At 43.2% G+C, this 17,701-nt stretch overlaps 1 protein-coding gene across 2 annotated transcripts; it reads right to left on the reverse strand.

Annotated features, from left to right (window-relative positions):
• Window positions 1–143: 143 nt before the first annotated feature.
• Window positions 144–17,379, reverse strand: LOC119155370 (influenza virus NS1A binding protein). Of its 2 annotated transcripts, none has more exons than XM_037403952.1 (15): window positions 17,145–17,379; window positions 10,138–10,385; window positions 8,685–8,811; window positions 8,190–8,359; window positions 8,030–8,105; window positions 7,099–7,272; window positions 6,585–6,710; window positions 5,070–5,177; window positions 2,829–2,955; window positions 2,044–2,268; window positions 1,782–1,903; window positions 1,471–1,597; window positions 1,250–1,381; window positions 907–1,080; window positions 144–424 (listed from the first exon to the last, which is right to left on the reverse strand). In XM_037403952.1, the coding sequence occupies exons 3-15, from the start codon at window positions 8,793–8,795 to the stop codon at window positions 171–173; spliced, it is 1,926 nt and encodes a 641-aa protein (XP_037259849.1). In that variant the 5' UTR covers window positions 8,796–8,811; window positions 10,138–10,385; window positions 17,145–17,379; the 3' UTR covers window positions 144–170. The 2 variants fall into 2 exon arrangements, with proteins under 2 accessions (XP_037259849.1, XP_037259850.1); XM_037403953.1 differs by lacking the exon at window positions 17,145–17,379 and adding an exon at window positions 10,788–11,038.
• Window positions 17,380–17,701: the final 322 nt, after the last annotated feature.

A 17,701-nucleotide genomic window follows, 5' to 3' on the forward strand; every position in this document is an offset into this window, starting at 1 on the left:
GATATTCTTTCCAAAACAAATATGTACAGCACATTAATATGCAATATGCAAAAGCTCTGTGTTGCTGTCGGCAACATCTATGCCCTCCCCAACCCTATTCACATGTGTACCTCTACTGAAACACAATTACATCACTAAGCCTGTTAGTTTGAAAAAGGAATTTAATTCACTTAAAACTTGTAAATTTTTGTGTAGGGGCTCCATTCATTTGACTCTGGGTTGTAGACTTCAACTGTGTTTAAGAATTCGTTGCCATCAAATCCCCCAACTGCATAAATGGTGTTTGCCACTGTCGTAATCCCGGCGTTGCTCCTCGGCGTAGTCATACTTCCCATCATCTTCCACTCGTTCTTCGCAGGGTCGTACATCTCCACGCAGCTCACCGCGTGAGAGCCATCAAAGCCTCCACCGACAAAGAGTTTTCCTATCAAAAGGAAAGAAAGTGAATGAATGCTTCACTGCTGAGCACCAGCCCCGCTGCCAAGCGCAGCTGCCTGTCCGGGGAGAGAAGCTACGCCAAAACGGAGGAAGTGCGGGTTTTCCATCAGAAACCTTTGCCTCATTCAAGGTCTGAAGTTACAGCACTGACCTGCTTTCGGTCTCGATCGTTAGAGCTGGCTGGAAGTTATTTCAGAGTAAGCACAAAGTCCTTCAAAGAGATGCAGCTCTACAAGCTGCATGGTGATGTTTTGAAAAGAAAGAAGTGAGGGTGAATGCCCCAAAACAAAACCAAAGAGGTTTCTTTGGTTTTCTGGTTACAGCTTTTAATTAAAATTGGAGGCATAGCCAGGTTCTTACTGTATTGTCTCCTCCCTGAGGAACACAGCTTGGTATTCTACTCGTATTGTAGCTTAACATGAACAATTCATCAAGCGCAAGAGGTTACTTCAGCCCGCGGAAGCCTACCGTCGTGAACAGCCACTCCAGCTCCTCGCCGAGCCACGTTCATGGGCGCAATCAGGGTCCAGGTGTTGTTCTCAGGGTTGTAACGCTCCACGCTGTTCAGGCAGTTCCAGGACTCTGCTCCTCCGATGATGTATAAATACCCGCCCAGCTCACACACCGCAGACTGATGCCTCCCTACAACCAAACGCCAGGAGTTACAGCCCAGCCCAAGTCACGCACTAACAATTTGCCACAGCAGTGGAAATTTAACCCGTTTTTCTTTTTTTGTTCGGGTTGGGTTTGAGCCTGCAGTTTTGCAATTGCCCTTTCCCCTCCTCCCTCCTGAACTGCACAACACGCTTACGGATATTAAGGGGAGCGCAGCTTGTCCAAGACTTCGTTACAGGATCAAACACATCACAGTTCTTAAGTCCCTTCTGGCCATAAGGATCTGAACCACCAACAATGTACAGTTTTCCATTCAGGGCACAGACTCCTATTCATATCAGAAAGAATAATAAGTAAGCTAATAAATGAATAAATTAGGAAAAACCACCAGCAATCAAACAACTGCAGACATGTTACCTGCATTGCAGCGATTGGTTCTCAGTTCTGGAACAGGAGTCCAGTCATCTATTTCTGGCTCATACATTTCTCCACAGCTCAAGTCATCCGAGTGACCGTTGGACCCACCCACAACATAGAGCTGCCCCTAAATGGAAAAAAATACATACCTGCTTCACATCCCAGCACGCAACAACCCGAATCATCAGCACTGTAGTAACCGTGTAACTGCAGTTAAGCCACTTCTGTTACCGTTCTGTCAAGTTTGCTCTGTTTGTCCCACCTACGTTTACGTAAGGTCCCACTGCACCTGACCCGCACCCACCACACACCATTAGGACTGCCATCTGGAACCGAGCTCTCGGCGTTCTCATCGGCGCGATGAAAGTCCAAGTGTCCTTCTGCGGATCGTAGCACTCCACGGTGCGCAAACACTCCTCCCTGTTATATCCACCTAAAACCAAAAGGTTAGATGGTGGCGCGTTTCCAAAGGCCAACCGCTTTGACGCTGAAGAACCCGACCGCAATATATAGCGTCCCCCCTGCCCCCAGCTGAGCAAGCTTTTTTTAAAGACTTATCGCTATTTCTTTTACCTGCAGCGATCAGTTTGCTGTTAAGTTCCGCTGTGCCCAGCCCAGACCGAGCATACTGCATCGGAGACATGGGCTTCTCTATGATATCGTTTGGTTGCAGCTCGAAACTGAGACTCTTCAGCAGTCGCGGCGTGCTCGTGGGAGAGCTCTGAGGGCTGTTACGGCCGTGCAGGAATATCACACACAGCACACCATCCAGCACCGCCAGACACAGGTAGGTGTTACCTGTCATCAGGAAAACAGGAGAGACCACCGATATAGTGAAATTTCAGGTGCTAAATTTAGGTGAATGCCAACTAGGGTCTTCTGATCATGCTTCTCCCCTTCTAAGTGTGAAAACTTCATTTTTTCTGGTTACTGGTTCCAAGTGTTAGGCTAGTTACTGAAAAATACGAGTTTTAGATTCTTAATACAGTGCTCAAGGGACATTAAGACAGCAATCTGAAGACATTTGAGGAGAAAGTCTCCTCCTGCACACACACAGCAGATAGCTCTGTTAATTAATTAGAGACTGCCTGTCTCCTTAGGACTTGTGTAAGTTACACACACCACGGGATTTGGGACAGCCCTGTCAATACGGAATTGAGATGGAAGTGTTCCCCGTTTGGCCCCAGTTATGTTAGAAACTTCGCACGAATTACTCAGCCAATTACTGGATTTGCATCATCGGTAAGAAAAAGCACTTCTGCGTTCCCTACAGATGTTGAAGGAAATGCCCAGGGAGCGGGAGGTAGGTGCACAATACCAGATGCGGCTGTGAGACAAACCCTGCCCCAGTTACTCACTTGAAGTCTTCTCTGAAGCAATGATTTTCCACTCGTGTTTAGGACTCTGAACAGTAGCATTTGGAGAAAGGCTTCCAGAGGAGCTGCTACTAATCTGCTTGTGATCATTCTCACGTGGTGGCTTCTTCTGCAAAATCAAAAGGCAGCTACAGAAACCTAGCCAGAGACTACACCTCCTTCTACCTTTGCTTCTCTGAGCTAATACATAACTATTCCAGAGAACACTTCATCTACCACCTCCGCAGAGCAACATTTATAGCACACCTATATTTTCAACAGAACATCTTGCCTACTCAGCAACAGCGGCCAAAAACCAGCCTACATCTTATCCTGCTGCTCATTTCATCCTGCAGCTGCAGCTTTACACTGCTGCTGTCTGTCTAGGAACGATTTCAGGTTCCTAGAAGAGCATTGGAGTTACTAGCAGGATTTTCAAATGTAAGGAAAAACCTGCATCCACTTGGAGAGAACCAATCTACAAACTAGAAGCCTCACTCACGCTCTGCTTCTGGAACTGGAGTTAATTATGTAATGCTATTTGGAAGTGAATTAACTATGCTCTTCAGTTCCTGAAGACGTATTAATTTCGCCTCAGTTCCTCTCTGTGCTTAGATTAGCTGTTTCTTGGATTTTACTCCCTTGATGATTCCCAATGACAGGAGACTTCTGCTTTCTTTTCTTCTTCAATTACATTTATACTGTAGCTTACATTATTTCACTCAATTAAGAAAAACCCGCAAATTTCACATTTTAAATTACACAGCAGTTGGCTGGGTTGTTCAGGCTTTTTCGGAATCCTAGCAGCCAAACACAGAAAGTTAACTTTCTGTCTGTTCTGCTCAGCAGCAAAGTTTCGGACCACGGTACCAAGTCTGCAGTGCTTGCCCAGTTCCCAGGAGCCTGACCTCTATGGAAACTGTCACAAGACTTCTGAAATACATCATCTAACTCACAGACAGAAGAGTTTGATTGCTATACTCCACTCACCATGAAAATCAATTCATTTGTGGATAGCATTTTTGTTATTTCTGCATCTTCATCCAATTACAGCTTATTCTCTTATGCTTAAACTGCCTCAGCAGTTACAGAAATTACAAACTTTTTTAATTCAACAATTTAAAAGTTACAGTTTTTCCAGGACTGTCATCTGTGGGTTTTCTGGGCTTGGTTCTCTCAAATGTTTACAATGTCTGAAGTGGGCTGTTCTTATTATCAGAAAGGATTTAAGAAAAAAATTTCAGAACTCTTGGCCTTATTTCTGGAAGTGAACTTTCTGAATGTGCACCTCTCAGCTTCTAAGTATTACAAGTAGTATTCAGAGGTGGAAAAGTCTGCGAAGGCTTACTAAAAACAATTAAGATACTAGAAAATTAGCTGGCTTTTCATTTTCCTCTCTTTTCACTTCTAAAGTCCATGTTCTGGGATGAGATCTTTACATTAGCTAAAATTTTCAAGAAATACACTTTTGTACCAGCACATTCCACTGTTAGGAATTAAAATCCTACAATATATTTGCTTCTAATTCAGTGAATTTAAACAACCTTGATTTGTATAAAGCAACTGATAATTTACATCTATTAGCCCTTTTTTATTCTTCGTTTCTTAAACAGCCCCATGTTGCTAAACTGTGTTTTTCAGGAATTGAGAATGACTGTATCTGGCTGGAACGTACTAAAAAAAAAAAATTATCTCAAAAAGCCCAAGACTGATTTGTGCAGTTCAAAGCATCAGTTATCTCTAGATCAGAAGTTACCTACAGTTCCTTTTTAAAATTGCTCTTGCACATTACCAGTGCAGCTGAACAACAGAAATGGATGCTGACAGCTGAAGGTTTAGGACTTGTATCTGGAATCTTTTTCTGTGCCCAAATTTAACAGACACATTCTCCACTGGAAGCCATGTAGTCTGCAATTCTTTACAGTCTCTTGAGTATCTCTACAAAGCCACAGCTGACTTGCTACAGCTGAGTGCTTTCCTACCTCTTCTTTCTTCTAACAGCCTAGGATTTATTTTGAAGTCAAACCTAAAGCACTTTGCAAAGGCTTAGGGTCAGTCTGCTGAAAAAACAGAAGCAGAGACTAAATCATCGCCTCCAGCAATTTCGAGAAAGATACTTTCGTGCTGTATATTTTTGCAGTAAAGCCACTCCTGCTTTCTCTGCTAACAGAACACAGGACTTCAGGTGTGCTGTAAACTGCTCCAGTCTATCTGGGGTTACCTGAGACTGTCTGCAATTTGTACCTGCACAAACTGAATGTGGTCATCATCACTGCCATACACCTCAGCCTGTCCATCTAGCAGATTTCCATCAAGCAGCTTGTGATCAGCTGAGTAGTACAGCGTTTGAACCTGCAAAAACAACAACAGAATACCCATGTGGCTACTGTCTCCACCGCCCCTTAGCTACAGGCAGATTACAAAAGGCAGTCGCCAGCATACTTCTCGTCATCTCATCTCAATCTAGCAGAATGACAAAACTAAAAGGAAGCAGATGTCATGGTGGCAATCTTCAAACATGGGATGAAGGTTCCTTACTTTCTCAGCTTGAGAGAAATCTTCGTTTTCCAAGGACGTCTACTGTTTGTCCAGCACAGAAACATTAGACAAGCAAAAGGCACATTAATTTGCAGAATTACACAAATTGACAATCCCATGCAAGCATTTTCGTTACTCCCGCAAACAAGTTTTCTGCTTTGAAAAATACACATACTTATCTCGAGCAGAAAAAGGTAAGAGAGGCCAACAGTGAACTCTAAAAGAAAGGTATGGGAATGAGGGAAGACAACACAAATTTAAGTTCTGGAGGAAACTGTTGTCCACAATTAGACATCAGGTGCGACTGTTTCAGTGAAATGCATCTGAATTTCAACATGATCAAAGCTTTTAAAATGAGTTTTTCCATGAGGAAATACACACTTGAGAATATATACAACAGTATCAACATGTACTTTTGCCTATACAAGTGCTTCCGAAGATCTATCGTGCTTGTAATAACAAACTTGGAAAATTTTGATGTTTCATGGGTTTTTGTAAAGTCCATTTTCTCTAGCCAATTAAAAATTTAGACTCCCCGCTAATTTTTCCATTAAACACTGCCCAGGCTACATCTAGTATTAGTATTCATGAGTAAAGCCATTTAATAACACACAACTTTCAAAAGAATGTATCCTGTAAAGGAGTAAGTAAACACCATTAAATCATCATCATCGTTCTCTGCCCACAGCGGATTTTCTTAGGAGAACTGGGGCAGGACTGCTGCTTCTGTACGTGTCAATACACTTGAGGTTTCTTCTTGGTTCTTCAGCCTTGGTATCCTAGTTTTGTTAATAAACCTATGGGGAGATAAATCAATGGGGAGGAACAACCATTAGAAGCTTTTACCTACTTCGCATTTACAAGCAAAGCCTGCAAAGGAAAACATCAAGAATCTACAGCAAGTTTCAGTACCACCTCCCCAATTCTACAGCAAGATACATGCCACTTTCAGGTTACTATACAGCACATAGTGAGCAAAAAAGGAAAGCGGAAGACCAGACTGAACAGTTCATTCAGCTCACCTGAACACCCCCCCAGTTTCTCAGCTTAGGGGTACCTACAGTAAAATTTAAATTCTTTAGGGTCACAGTTAAAAAAGTGAAAAAAATTAAAAAAAAAAAAAGAAAAAGGGATCATCCTTCATATTAAATTTTTTAAAGGGAAAAAAAAAAAAAAAAAAAAGAAAAAAAGACGTTTACTCCCATTTTCTTAAAGACTAACCTCTTCCATGAGATCTTCCAGGCTGTCTCCATTCTCCCAGATGCTGCGCTGTACCCAGTTGATTACCTTTGTGTACAATTTGCCGTTGCTGGGTAGGCCAACATTGTCTTCCAGCATTACTTCAAGCTTGAATGAGAACAGAAAAGGATGATTTACTCTATAGGTATTACCCTTGTATTTGTAGCATACTGGACTTCACGTAGTGAGCATTACTCTCACTTTACCACAGAGCTAGAAAACTTCACCTACGAGGAGCTTTCAGCCAATGCCACTGAAACTAGGAAGCACATTTAAGTACCACTGCAGTTTTTATGCTTAGAGGGGATGACAGTATGTATGCTCGACAGTTAAGGTTCATGGTGTATGAACATTATAGAGATCCAGGATTCGCACATTGTCAGTAAAGTCAGTACGCCAAGTTTTCGTACTCCCAAAAAAGAAGCTGTAACAGTTGCTCCTTAGGTTGCTTTTTGGCAATCACATACCAGAAGGAAACCTACAAACTTAAGCTAACCTTTAACCGTGGAAGTTTGAGAAATTCTTCCTGTTCTGAGATCTGTAAAAGATGTTCCTGAATGTAGCCATCGATCTTGTTCAACAAACGTGAGTCTCCCATACAACTTGCAAAGTTTCGGTAAGAGATGCAACTCTGAACATCCATCTTGGAGAGCAAATAGTCGCCACAAACCTGTTAAGAAAAAAGGTTACATCTTAGTTTACAAGCAGACAAATTTTTAATATATTTACATTATCTGTCCCAACACACAGCAACAGCTGTTTTCTAACCGCAGAATAGTGACTGTTGTCATCCCGCCCTCCCTGTGCTTACAGCTGTAAATGAAACATTGCTTTCCATACAAATATGCATATATGAAAAAAATCATACACATCTGAAAGCTACTCACGTATACATCGACCCCGTGCTTTTCTGTTGATCACCTATTCAAAACTACTTATCTGCAGTCAAGCGAAGATAAGAATCCCAGTTCCCTTGTCAAAGGTAGCCCCGTTTGGGGCAAAAGTAAGCACGTGTGAAGCCAAGCGCTACAAAACTTATGTTCAGGAGCATGTGGATTTTCTTCCCACGTAACACTGCCACAGATTTACAGGTTTAATTACACCTCCCAATGCAACAAAGCACACCACCGCTTCCATGAACATGAAAGTAAGCAACCGGCTATGATTCAGAAGCTGTTTTGCTTATACAGGTGCACAAATACAGAACCTAACTTCAGAGAACCCTTCAGCACAAAGATAACACGAGTGGAAGCCAATACAAACTGATGTCACTCAAATCAATACAATGCTAATGAACATCTAAAGAAGCTTATCTGCCAAGTACTTTTCCCACAGAATCATCATTTTCTGTCTCATTAACACCAAAAACCATAAAGCTGTCAGCCTGAGAAAAAGGAATGGAATAATGGAAGAGCTGAGAACTGCACCTGCTTAACTCTCTCCATCTTCAACTTCTTTGCTGCAGAGTATACATCTTTCACCAGTTCTTTATCAGCTTTCAACCTGTTAAAGAAAGAAAATTCTCTTTGTTACTTTGATTTTTTAAATTCAAGTCTACTCTCTCTGGTTTCTGTGAAAACTACTTACTGAGCAGTATAGGCATAGTTCAACAGAACTTCAACAGCTTCTGGATTGAGATCATCGAATTTAACATGGGAAATTCCATGACAATCACTATCACTATTGAAGATTTCAAACAGGTAGGGACTGCAGCAAGCTAGCACAGCTCGGTGCGCCAACATCTCATGTCCACATACCTTTATTTAAAACACAAATAAGAAACGCACACACTGGTAAGATTTTTATTTTAAGCACACTTGTATAATAATAGTATAAAAGCCTACCCGAGTGAACGTCACAGTTCAAATCAATTTTTCAAATCAATATGGTCTTCAATTTATGTCAGCTGAAAAAAAATGTTAGCATTGCCTCTCTCAAAGTATATCTGATTATTTTTTTAAGTGTTCATTTTTCAGAAAAATCAGATTCTAAACCCATGCCTCACAATCAATGAGGTACACAGCATAGTGTAACAAAACCCCCACCATATTCAACCATCATACTCAGACAGAAAAAAGGTACCTGGAGACGGACATCACAGAACTGACCACTTTTACGTAAGGCATTTAGTTTGGCAACAGAAGACTCGATGAAGTTTTCATCTTCAAACATCAAATATCCATTAGGAATCATTTTGGTGTTGGTCTGGCTAAAAACAGAATATATGAAGTTTATAGACACAACATTTTCCTTCAGTATAGAAGTACTATTAACACATTGCTTGCAAACAAACATTCATGGGAAGTTTTAAAAAAATAAACAAAACCCATCTCAAAAAAAGCCTGGAAGACTACTACTGCTGATGAGTACATGTTGACAACAGTCCTTTGGATTGACTGGATTAATTATTTTCAGAGATTGAGGCCCCAACTTTTAATTTAGCCACATCACTTCGGTAGGTACCAACTTCAAAACTCCATGCTCAACCTGTGGTACCTCTGGGGGGGGGGGGGCAAGTTGGAAACCACTGAATTACAAAAGCAGCTTCATTTTCCCCTCGGTAAAGATCAGATTTGGTGGATTCGTTGCTGTTTTCTGCTCACTGCATGAAATCTGTCATACTGGTCAGCATCATTTTTTGCACAGACCCAAGAATTTTAAGTAACTAGTGAAGCAGATTAAAATATTCAAGTCATTACTCAAAATGAGACAAAATTATTTCCATAGCTAGAGTAGCTGGAAGTCATGAAAGAACATTAGCACCAACAGAACAGAATTAAATATATTCTGAACCACCATCATGTATTTTAAGCCACCACGAAACTAAAATAACTTCTGCTGAAGGTCTTACCCATACCATATACAAACACACCACCTCAGGTAAATTGGACCAAGACTGGAAAAATAACTTCAAGAAACTTAACTTTTGAATTTGGAAGCTATTTTATAGCTCATTTAATTGATTCTTTTTTTAGTTAAGCACTTTTAGGAAAAGTCCACTTCCCAAATAGGAAGCTAATTAAGAAGACTAAAACATGACCCAGAGGTGAACTAATGAACTTGAAATAGCAACTCAAAAAACAACCAAATAAATCAAATTTGTAAGTTTGAGCTGCTAACATATGCAAAAGTATACACTTTCCTCTTAAGATTTTAAAGGAAGGTATGTGGGATATGCTACTAACGTTACCAGCAATAATTCATATTTCTATCTGAAGCTTAAGAAAATTCTGAAGATCAGACTAAACAAGGAACTCCCCAAAATAGAAAAAGTGGATAGCAAAAATCAGTAATAAAGATAGCAAGCGCCACACAAAATAATTCTAGTATTAATCCATTTATTTTAAATTCACTTACTACTGAAAGCATTTGACCCTAAACTGGCAACGCTAATCTTACTTACAAAGATCATTATCAATTTGTATACAGTTTCATTTGTTTCCTTTTATTAAAAAAAGGACAGCAAAGTTTTAAAGTCACAGAATTTCAACAAAAGTATTAACTATTGCATATGCAGCTAACGGTATCAACTTACCTAGCAAATCTATTACTGTGAATTTTTAACTGGGAGATCTTAAAATAATCCAATGGTATTACTGTGTTAAAACAGAGCACTTCAGTTTCAGTATCTTCTGACAGGGAAGATGTTTGTTGAAATGCAAAAGCAGATGTGTCCCTGCAGCTGCAATACGGGTTCCAAAACTATCAGGCTTGAAGATGATGTAATAAAGTCCTTAACAGCTATAGACATGAATTTCTTCTGTGATAATCATGCATCATAATCTGAAATAAAGGAGAAGTTATCAAATAAGGACAAGAAATAGTACTACCATGTATCAGATGAAAGTTTAATGGTGTCTTAAAGTAGAAGTTCCTGACTCAAATGAGTATTTCTTCCCAACAGCCTGAAAAATTCCATAATGACACCAATACATTCTCATGCCTAACAAGAGGTCAACCACGTCAATTTTTATACCCATGGAGACAAGAAAGTGGCTAAATTAGAGCTTAAAGAAAAAGTCAGAACAGCTGAATTCCATTTTCAGACAATCCCTTACCAACTCTAACCTTCAGCCCTTCCTAGATCTAGACCAGTACTGCTTGCTTACACAAGTAGGTAACTCTTAAGTAACAGAACAAAAATTACTACATTTCAAAAAAGAAACCAATCCACATGCCTCCTACCTTCTGCTTTTCCTGTAGTCATCTACTTATATCCTTCTTCTACTGAATGCCTAAAATGGACTGAAGGTGGATTAAGGACATGTCTGAAATGACTGGGCATGTCTTCAGTTGCTGGTACTTCCAGAAAGAAATTATAAGGTCAGAAATCACTAACTTAGTGACAGGTTTCTTTGATAAAGAGTCTCTTTGCTACCCGGCAGACAGAATCTGTAAGTTCTGACCAAGTTCTGCACTGGCAGTGCAGACTGGGGTAGCTTTGTTGGGATTCTGCATGCGGGTGGGCTGTTTATGCCAGGGGTTTTCAGGGAGGGGAGAAGAGGAGGAGCAGCAGCGGGGAGGGAACAGGCAATAAACACCCACTCTGGAACTTTCCATGACCCTGATGCCACCTCAGGAAAACATTGATCACTTCATCCACTTGAGTTGCCCTCTGCAGTTCCAAAACTATATTTGTATCCACAGAATAAATGCCACATCAGGAATCAGGTTTCCTAAAAATAGGTGCAGCTCATTTCTCCTCGTCAAAAAGTAGCAGTCACCTATGTTGTAGGCAAGAGAGCCTCGCGAACCCATGGCACGGGATCATTTTGGCTGGAACTGTACCTCCCGTGGTCTCTAGCAGATCAGCAGCTCAAGTGCAAGGCCTGTTCCCCAGAGCCACTGGGGGCATTATCCCCCCCCCCCCCCCCCTCCAGCTCCACAGGAAAACTGCATCCTTCACAGCTTCTTGCAACTGTGAAGACAGGACATTTCAGCCAGCAGATAACAGTGTCAAAAGAATTCATGTGAATTAAGTTTGGCTACTAGAACAGACACAAACGCATACACCTCAAGAAGGAAACAACTGCTCCAGAGCAGCAGCGCTGCCCCTCTGTAACACAGCATCCCTGAATGCAGGGAGGGCTACAGGAACGCTGCCCTGGGGACTCCAGCCTTCTCCAGCCTATTTGTATAGCTGCCCATCCACAGCTTCAACGTCAGCATGCTTTGCTGGGGAAAAAAAAAAATCTCAAAGATGAAATGTATGTTCTTTTTATAATCCTACAGGCAAGTTATGAAACTGCACCCAAGCTCTATTTGCCAAATACTATTTAACTAAGCGTTTGGAAGGCAACACTTCTCTTGTTGGTACAACTGGTACAAATGCTTCAGTTTCTAAAGCAATCAACACGTTTCACTTCTCAAAAACAGAAGCAAACCAGTCTGATGTCCACACTTTCCCCAAAGATTCACCTTGACTGAAACATTCTGTTGTTCAAGGATGCAGAGGTATGAGTTCAACAGAAGTGTTGCAATGAATTACCTTGTAAGGTTATAAGAATTTATTAGAAGTTAGGCTTTACCAAGACCATCCACAAACGTACAAAAGAATTACCACCAAGAGACCTCCAACTTTATCATTTCAGGTTTTAAACCTTCCATTACTGTTTGTAGGAATTACCCAGACACAACAGCTACACTCACCTAGCCAAATGCAAACTACAGGAGCCATCTAAACAGGAGTGCAATGGATGATTGGTGCAGCATCAGACAATTTTGGTGAAAAGGCTTGGACCAACCCAGCCACCACTTGCTAGATTCTGAGCAGAAAGCCACACATCAGATTATCCACTGTGCTCACGCTGGTCTTAAACCAGCTTCTTCTCAACTGACAGATCTCTTAAAGAAGTTTTGTTGTTAACCAAGCAGAGGTACACAACTCCCAAAGCAAATTAAATGTATATTGGTACCACAGCTCAGACAGTGTCTGCTCACACATAACATTATGCATTCCCCCATTCAATATTAATCAGGATTGCTGTTAATTACCAGTACTGAGGCTTTGGGGGGTGGGATTTTGAGTTACACGACAACTATTCAAACAATTTCAACTAAATTCCAGGATCATCCTCACTCAGTTTACATCTCTGGGTACGTTTTGTCACATTCTGCTGTAACGGAAGAACTTTCTTTCAAGTGCAGCGTTTTAACTTTGCCTGACGTACTTGCTTATGACCTTCAAGACCTAAACAGGACATCCCAAATAATTCTGCATTGAAACAGAAGGCTTGTCTTTTAAGGTCCCCCTTTGTGCATGAGGTGAAAACCTATACATTTTGCATTTATGCACCTAATAGTATTGTCCAATCTGAGTATCTAGGAATTTGTATGTCTTAATTATTGCCAGAAGGTTTCAACACTGTTGAGTGCGAACCATAGCTAATATTACTACTCAAAATGACATTAAATAGCACAAGCATATTCATTACTTTCCACATTCCTTTTGGTTTGGTATACTACTGCTAAAACAAAAGCCAAACAGCCAAAATTCAACAAAAAGCCAAGAATGCAGCATTTTCTGCATTAAAGGTTATAAACAGATACAGCAAACAAATTCCTTTTTTAAATTATTTAAAAAAACTAAATCACTTTGTCATTACCTTTCCCCCTTGCTTATACTCTTATAGTTCATCAGATCAAGGACTATCAGTGGCTTTTTTAATAATTTTCCAGGATTCTGTATTTTTTAAAACCAAGTGTGATGTTCACAGATCACTGTCAGCCAGGTAAAGCATGAATGGCTTTGTTTACTTTTCAGCTTTTTGATTACTTGAAAATGATTACTTTTCAGCTCCATCAAAATGCACTTATTTAAACACATTAAACCTAAAGAATTAGCATTCCAGAATAAGAATACCACATTCCACTGAGAAAATTCTTACTTGAGAGCAAGCCTATTTCCTGCAGTTATCTTTATGATGAAGCAAAAAATAAGAGTGATATATAAACTCTGGATTTCCATTCTAGTTTTGCTCTTAAAGATTGATACTGGTGTTGAGCCTGGAGACACCACCTTCAATCAAGTCGTTCACACTAGGTGTAATACTGCAGAGGACCAAGACAGGCCAGAAGCCATGAAGCATTCACACGGTGCATTTGAATGACAGGGCTGTACCAAGGCAGAGGAATGTCGGTCTCAAATGTCAGCCCAGTTGCTCGATGTAAGCATAATTGTGTTGTAATAATTGTGTTTCCTAAACACTTATTGTCATGCACAGACTGAGATTCTCATTTGCTACATACATCTACCACTGGACCATGGAAGAGTCACAGCTCATAATACACTCTGAGAGATTCACTGCACTGAACTCCAGGAGAGAAATTTCCCCCTTTAAACTCATCTTTCCATTTCACTGTATACGTGTTTAAAGATGCATTTAAGACTACTCACCTAAATAATGTCTTCTCATCCTTCACTACACTATCCTCTCACATTTATCTTGCAACTACTACGGAAATAGTTCAGTTACGAGAGCAAAAAACGTCGTAGAGTAATACACTTGAAATTGTTACTTGTGTTCAGGATTTAGGATCTGTTCATGCCCCTCCCCCCCCCCCCTTTTTTTTTTTTACACAGTTGTTCACTGCAGAAAACATTCCAACATTTAAAAAACATGCTGCAAAACACTTGGTGTTCAAATTTCTCTGAGATCTAAAAACCATTATGGTGCCCCAGGACTCTCCACTGCAGAGCCACTTTCAGGGCACGTATGAACTGTGGTCTCAGGTGAAGTACCAAGACAACAGGTCCCAGAGCCACCTACTGAGGCAAAAGTCACCTTACCCATGACCTAACAACACAGGCAGTATTTATTTTTCCTCCCGTCTAAGAACTCTCATCTTTAGTACAGTCCGTTGGTACTTTCCATGTGCAGTATTTAATTTTAAAAAGTAAACAAAGCCCTTACTTTGTGCAAATTTTGTACAAGCTTTTTTTGTCAGATTAAGTTATTACCTCTTCTACTCACAAGTAAACCGCTAACTTGGGGGAGATACTTTTTATTTTTTGATTAGAAGTCAATACTTGTTGATATAATAATGGACACTTGATTGACACTCATGGGAAACAGTGAAACAAAAATGAAATTTAACACCACAGTTGATGCTTTTTAGTTGCTAAGGGCTTTCTGGCTTTTCACAGCCCAGTTCAGAAGAAATGTAGGTCACAGCTGCAACTACTCGTAGTTCCATTACCTGTATCAGCAGATAAAACCAGACGTCCACAAAGATTTTCTTTCATACATTAGCATTTATTTATGGTAAAAAATAACTTCATCTTTTCATGTCTGAGTTTGCATTTGGGCAAAACATCATGGACCAGGACCTACAGCAACATACTTTACACCACTACACAGGCTCAACTTCTCTATACCAGTGATTTAAAATAAGACTCATAGAATTCATATTACTTTCATTTTGCATATTCACTTTTCAGTAACTTTCTACCAAAGATTTAGTCTCATTGATAACAATGACTTGTAAACAAAATTGCTCTACTTCACCGCAAAGCAGCCTCAGTTGTGCTCCCACCCCCACAGTGAAGGGAGAGGGAAAGAATATTTGCTGTCACCGGTTAAGAATTGAAGGGGAAGGAAAAAGTACTACAGTCATTTTCCGAAATATTTTACATGCAGTCCAAGAAGATGTAATACTTGGACTGTCCTCTATAGAGAGCAAGCCTAGAGGGCTCTTTCAAACACACATTTATGTATGTAGACTTTAAAAATTTATGAGAAGTAGGTTTTATGCTTGAATGTTACTGCTGTTTCAACTACAACTCAGCTGTAACACACCAGCTGCCCATTTAGTACTGGCTTCCAATGCCATCCCCCCACGCTTCTGATACACTGTTTCACTGTCTTAGCACTCCCCATTACATCCCCTTGCATACTGGTTCTCCGTTTCCTCTTCTCCACCGTTACACTTTTTTGTTGTAATAGTCTTTATCTACACCTCTTTCTCTACCTTCTGCCTCACATGACTCTTAAAATCTGAGCTCTTTCCTTTTATTTTTTTTTCCCTCTCCATATGGGTTTTTTTTTCTGCTAACACACCCTTCCCACAGGTTTTCAAACATCTGTCACAAAAACAGCAAACTGGTGGGGTTTTTTTGTTTGTGTGTTGTCATTGTCTCCCCCCCCCCCCCCCTCCAAGCTGTTTTTGTCTTTCTTACCGTCTCCTGCTCCTTAAGGACTCAAGCTAAGGAAAACAAAATTAGATCTATTTAAGGTAGCTAACCCATCATTTCCTAACTGGAAAGGATTCCCTGACTGTTACATCCTGTGATCCAGGAATGAGGCTTGTGGCTACAAAATCTGCTTTCTAAAGTTAAACCAATCTCACCATCAAAGCACCACATCCGGCTTGGTTTCTTATTTTGTAGGTCCCAGACAGAAGAGAATAAGTGTGGTGTCTACACACCCATCGCTGAACACATAAAAAACCCTCCCCTTTGCAAACCATGACAAACAAGGAGAGCGACATGATACTGAATTTCCACTAGTCTGTCACCACTCGGCCGCCCTGTGCCCCAGTTCGTCAACATTTTTCCAACATGCATGAAACTGTAAACCAATTCAGGTTTTAAGTCTATGGGAATCCAGAGTGAAGAAACAGCGACGCTGTAACGCAAAAGTATTTTCTTTCTACCTTGACGCACCTCTGAAAAATTCTAAAAAGCTGCTGGAAATTTGTGCAGGCAGGCAGGAGGCACTGTATTTGTCCCTCCCGCTGCAAAAATGAAACCCCCAAACCTTCTGGTCATTCACACTCATCACCTTTCTCCAGAAGCACTGATGCGGACTGACAACCGCTCTTTTCACTGTGTTATCGCCTATTTCCCAGAACCGGTACAGATGACAGGGTGGGCCACGACATTAGCACCCAACTGTCAGCACACGTTCCTTCAGCCCGACGTGGCTAATTGCTTTAAAGTCCAGCATTCCTGCGCTCCCCCGGTTACCCCCGCGCTCCGGCAGGGTGCCGCGCTGGGGAGGGCGCGCAGGCACCGCCTGACCTTGGCACAGCACCCGCCCGGGCAGCGCCGGGGCCGCCGGGCTGGGGGGGCCGCCGGGCTGGGGGCTCCTCCACGTCCCCCCGGCCGCGGGGGCCCGGGGGCCACGGCAACACCGCCGCCCCCCCCCCCCCCCCCCGCGGGACGAGGCTCGGCCGCCGTGAGGGAACGGGTCTCAGGCCATTCAGGCCCTTCACACAACTTGGCCGCGGCGCGCACGGCAACTCGGCGATGCGGCCGCCGCCGAGGAGCGGGCCCCACACAAGCAACAAAACGCCGCGGAGCCAGAGGGGCTCCGTCCTCCCGCCGAGGGCGCGGGGAGGGCACGGCGCCACGGGCCGGGCCGCCCCCAGCCCCCGCGCCAGCGCCCAGCGGCGAACAAAGAGCCGCGGGGCCGCAGCGCCCGACCGCCGCCGGCCTCGTGGTCGCTGCCCGCCCCCCGCCACGCCGCCGCCCTTCCCCTCACCGCCGGCGCGGACCGCGCCTGGGCCCGCCCGGGACGTCCCGCGGGGGCCCCGCCGTACCTGGTGCCTCTCAGCGCAGACGACGCTGTACATATTGGGAGCCTCCAGACTGAGGGGGAAGCGGCCGCGGAGACGGAGAGGCGGCCCCAGCCCGCCGGGGAGAGGCAGCGGACGGCGCAGGGAGAGCGGGGCGAGGCGCTGCCGAGGGGGGCGGCGGGAGCGGGACCGGGAGGCGCGGGCGCGGCGCCGCCAGATCGGCCGCCAGCTGGAGCAGCGCGCACCACCCCTGCGCGGGCGCGGCACTGCGCACGTAACCCTCCGCCTCCAGCGGGGCGGGCGGGAGGCGGCCGGCATCGCTCCGCCGAGAAACGAGTCCGGCCGCGCCCCTCCCTCCGCTGCCCAGGCGGGTCGGGGGGGCGCGGCGGGGCCCTGCCGCCGGCGGCTGGAGGGGCTGGGGGCGGCCGAAGGCAGTGCGCGGGCCCAGGGGCAGCCGCCGCCGCCCCGCCATGTTTCCATGAGGTGCCGCCGGCGCGCTCGGTGCCCGTAGCTCTCGGCCACAAGCCCACCTGGCTTAATAATTTTGTTTTTCAAAACCGAGGTCACTTTTTGACCTCAGC

This window comes from Falco rusticolus, chromosome 11 (genome assembly GCF_015220075.1).
Source record: "Falco rusticolus isolate bFalRus1 chromosome 11, bFalRus1.pri, whole genome shotgun sequence".
Taxonomy (NCBI): Eukaryota; Metazoa; Chordata; class Aves; order Falconiformes; family Falconidae; genus Falco; species Falco rusticolus.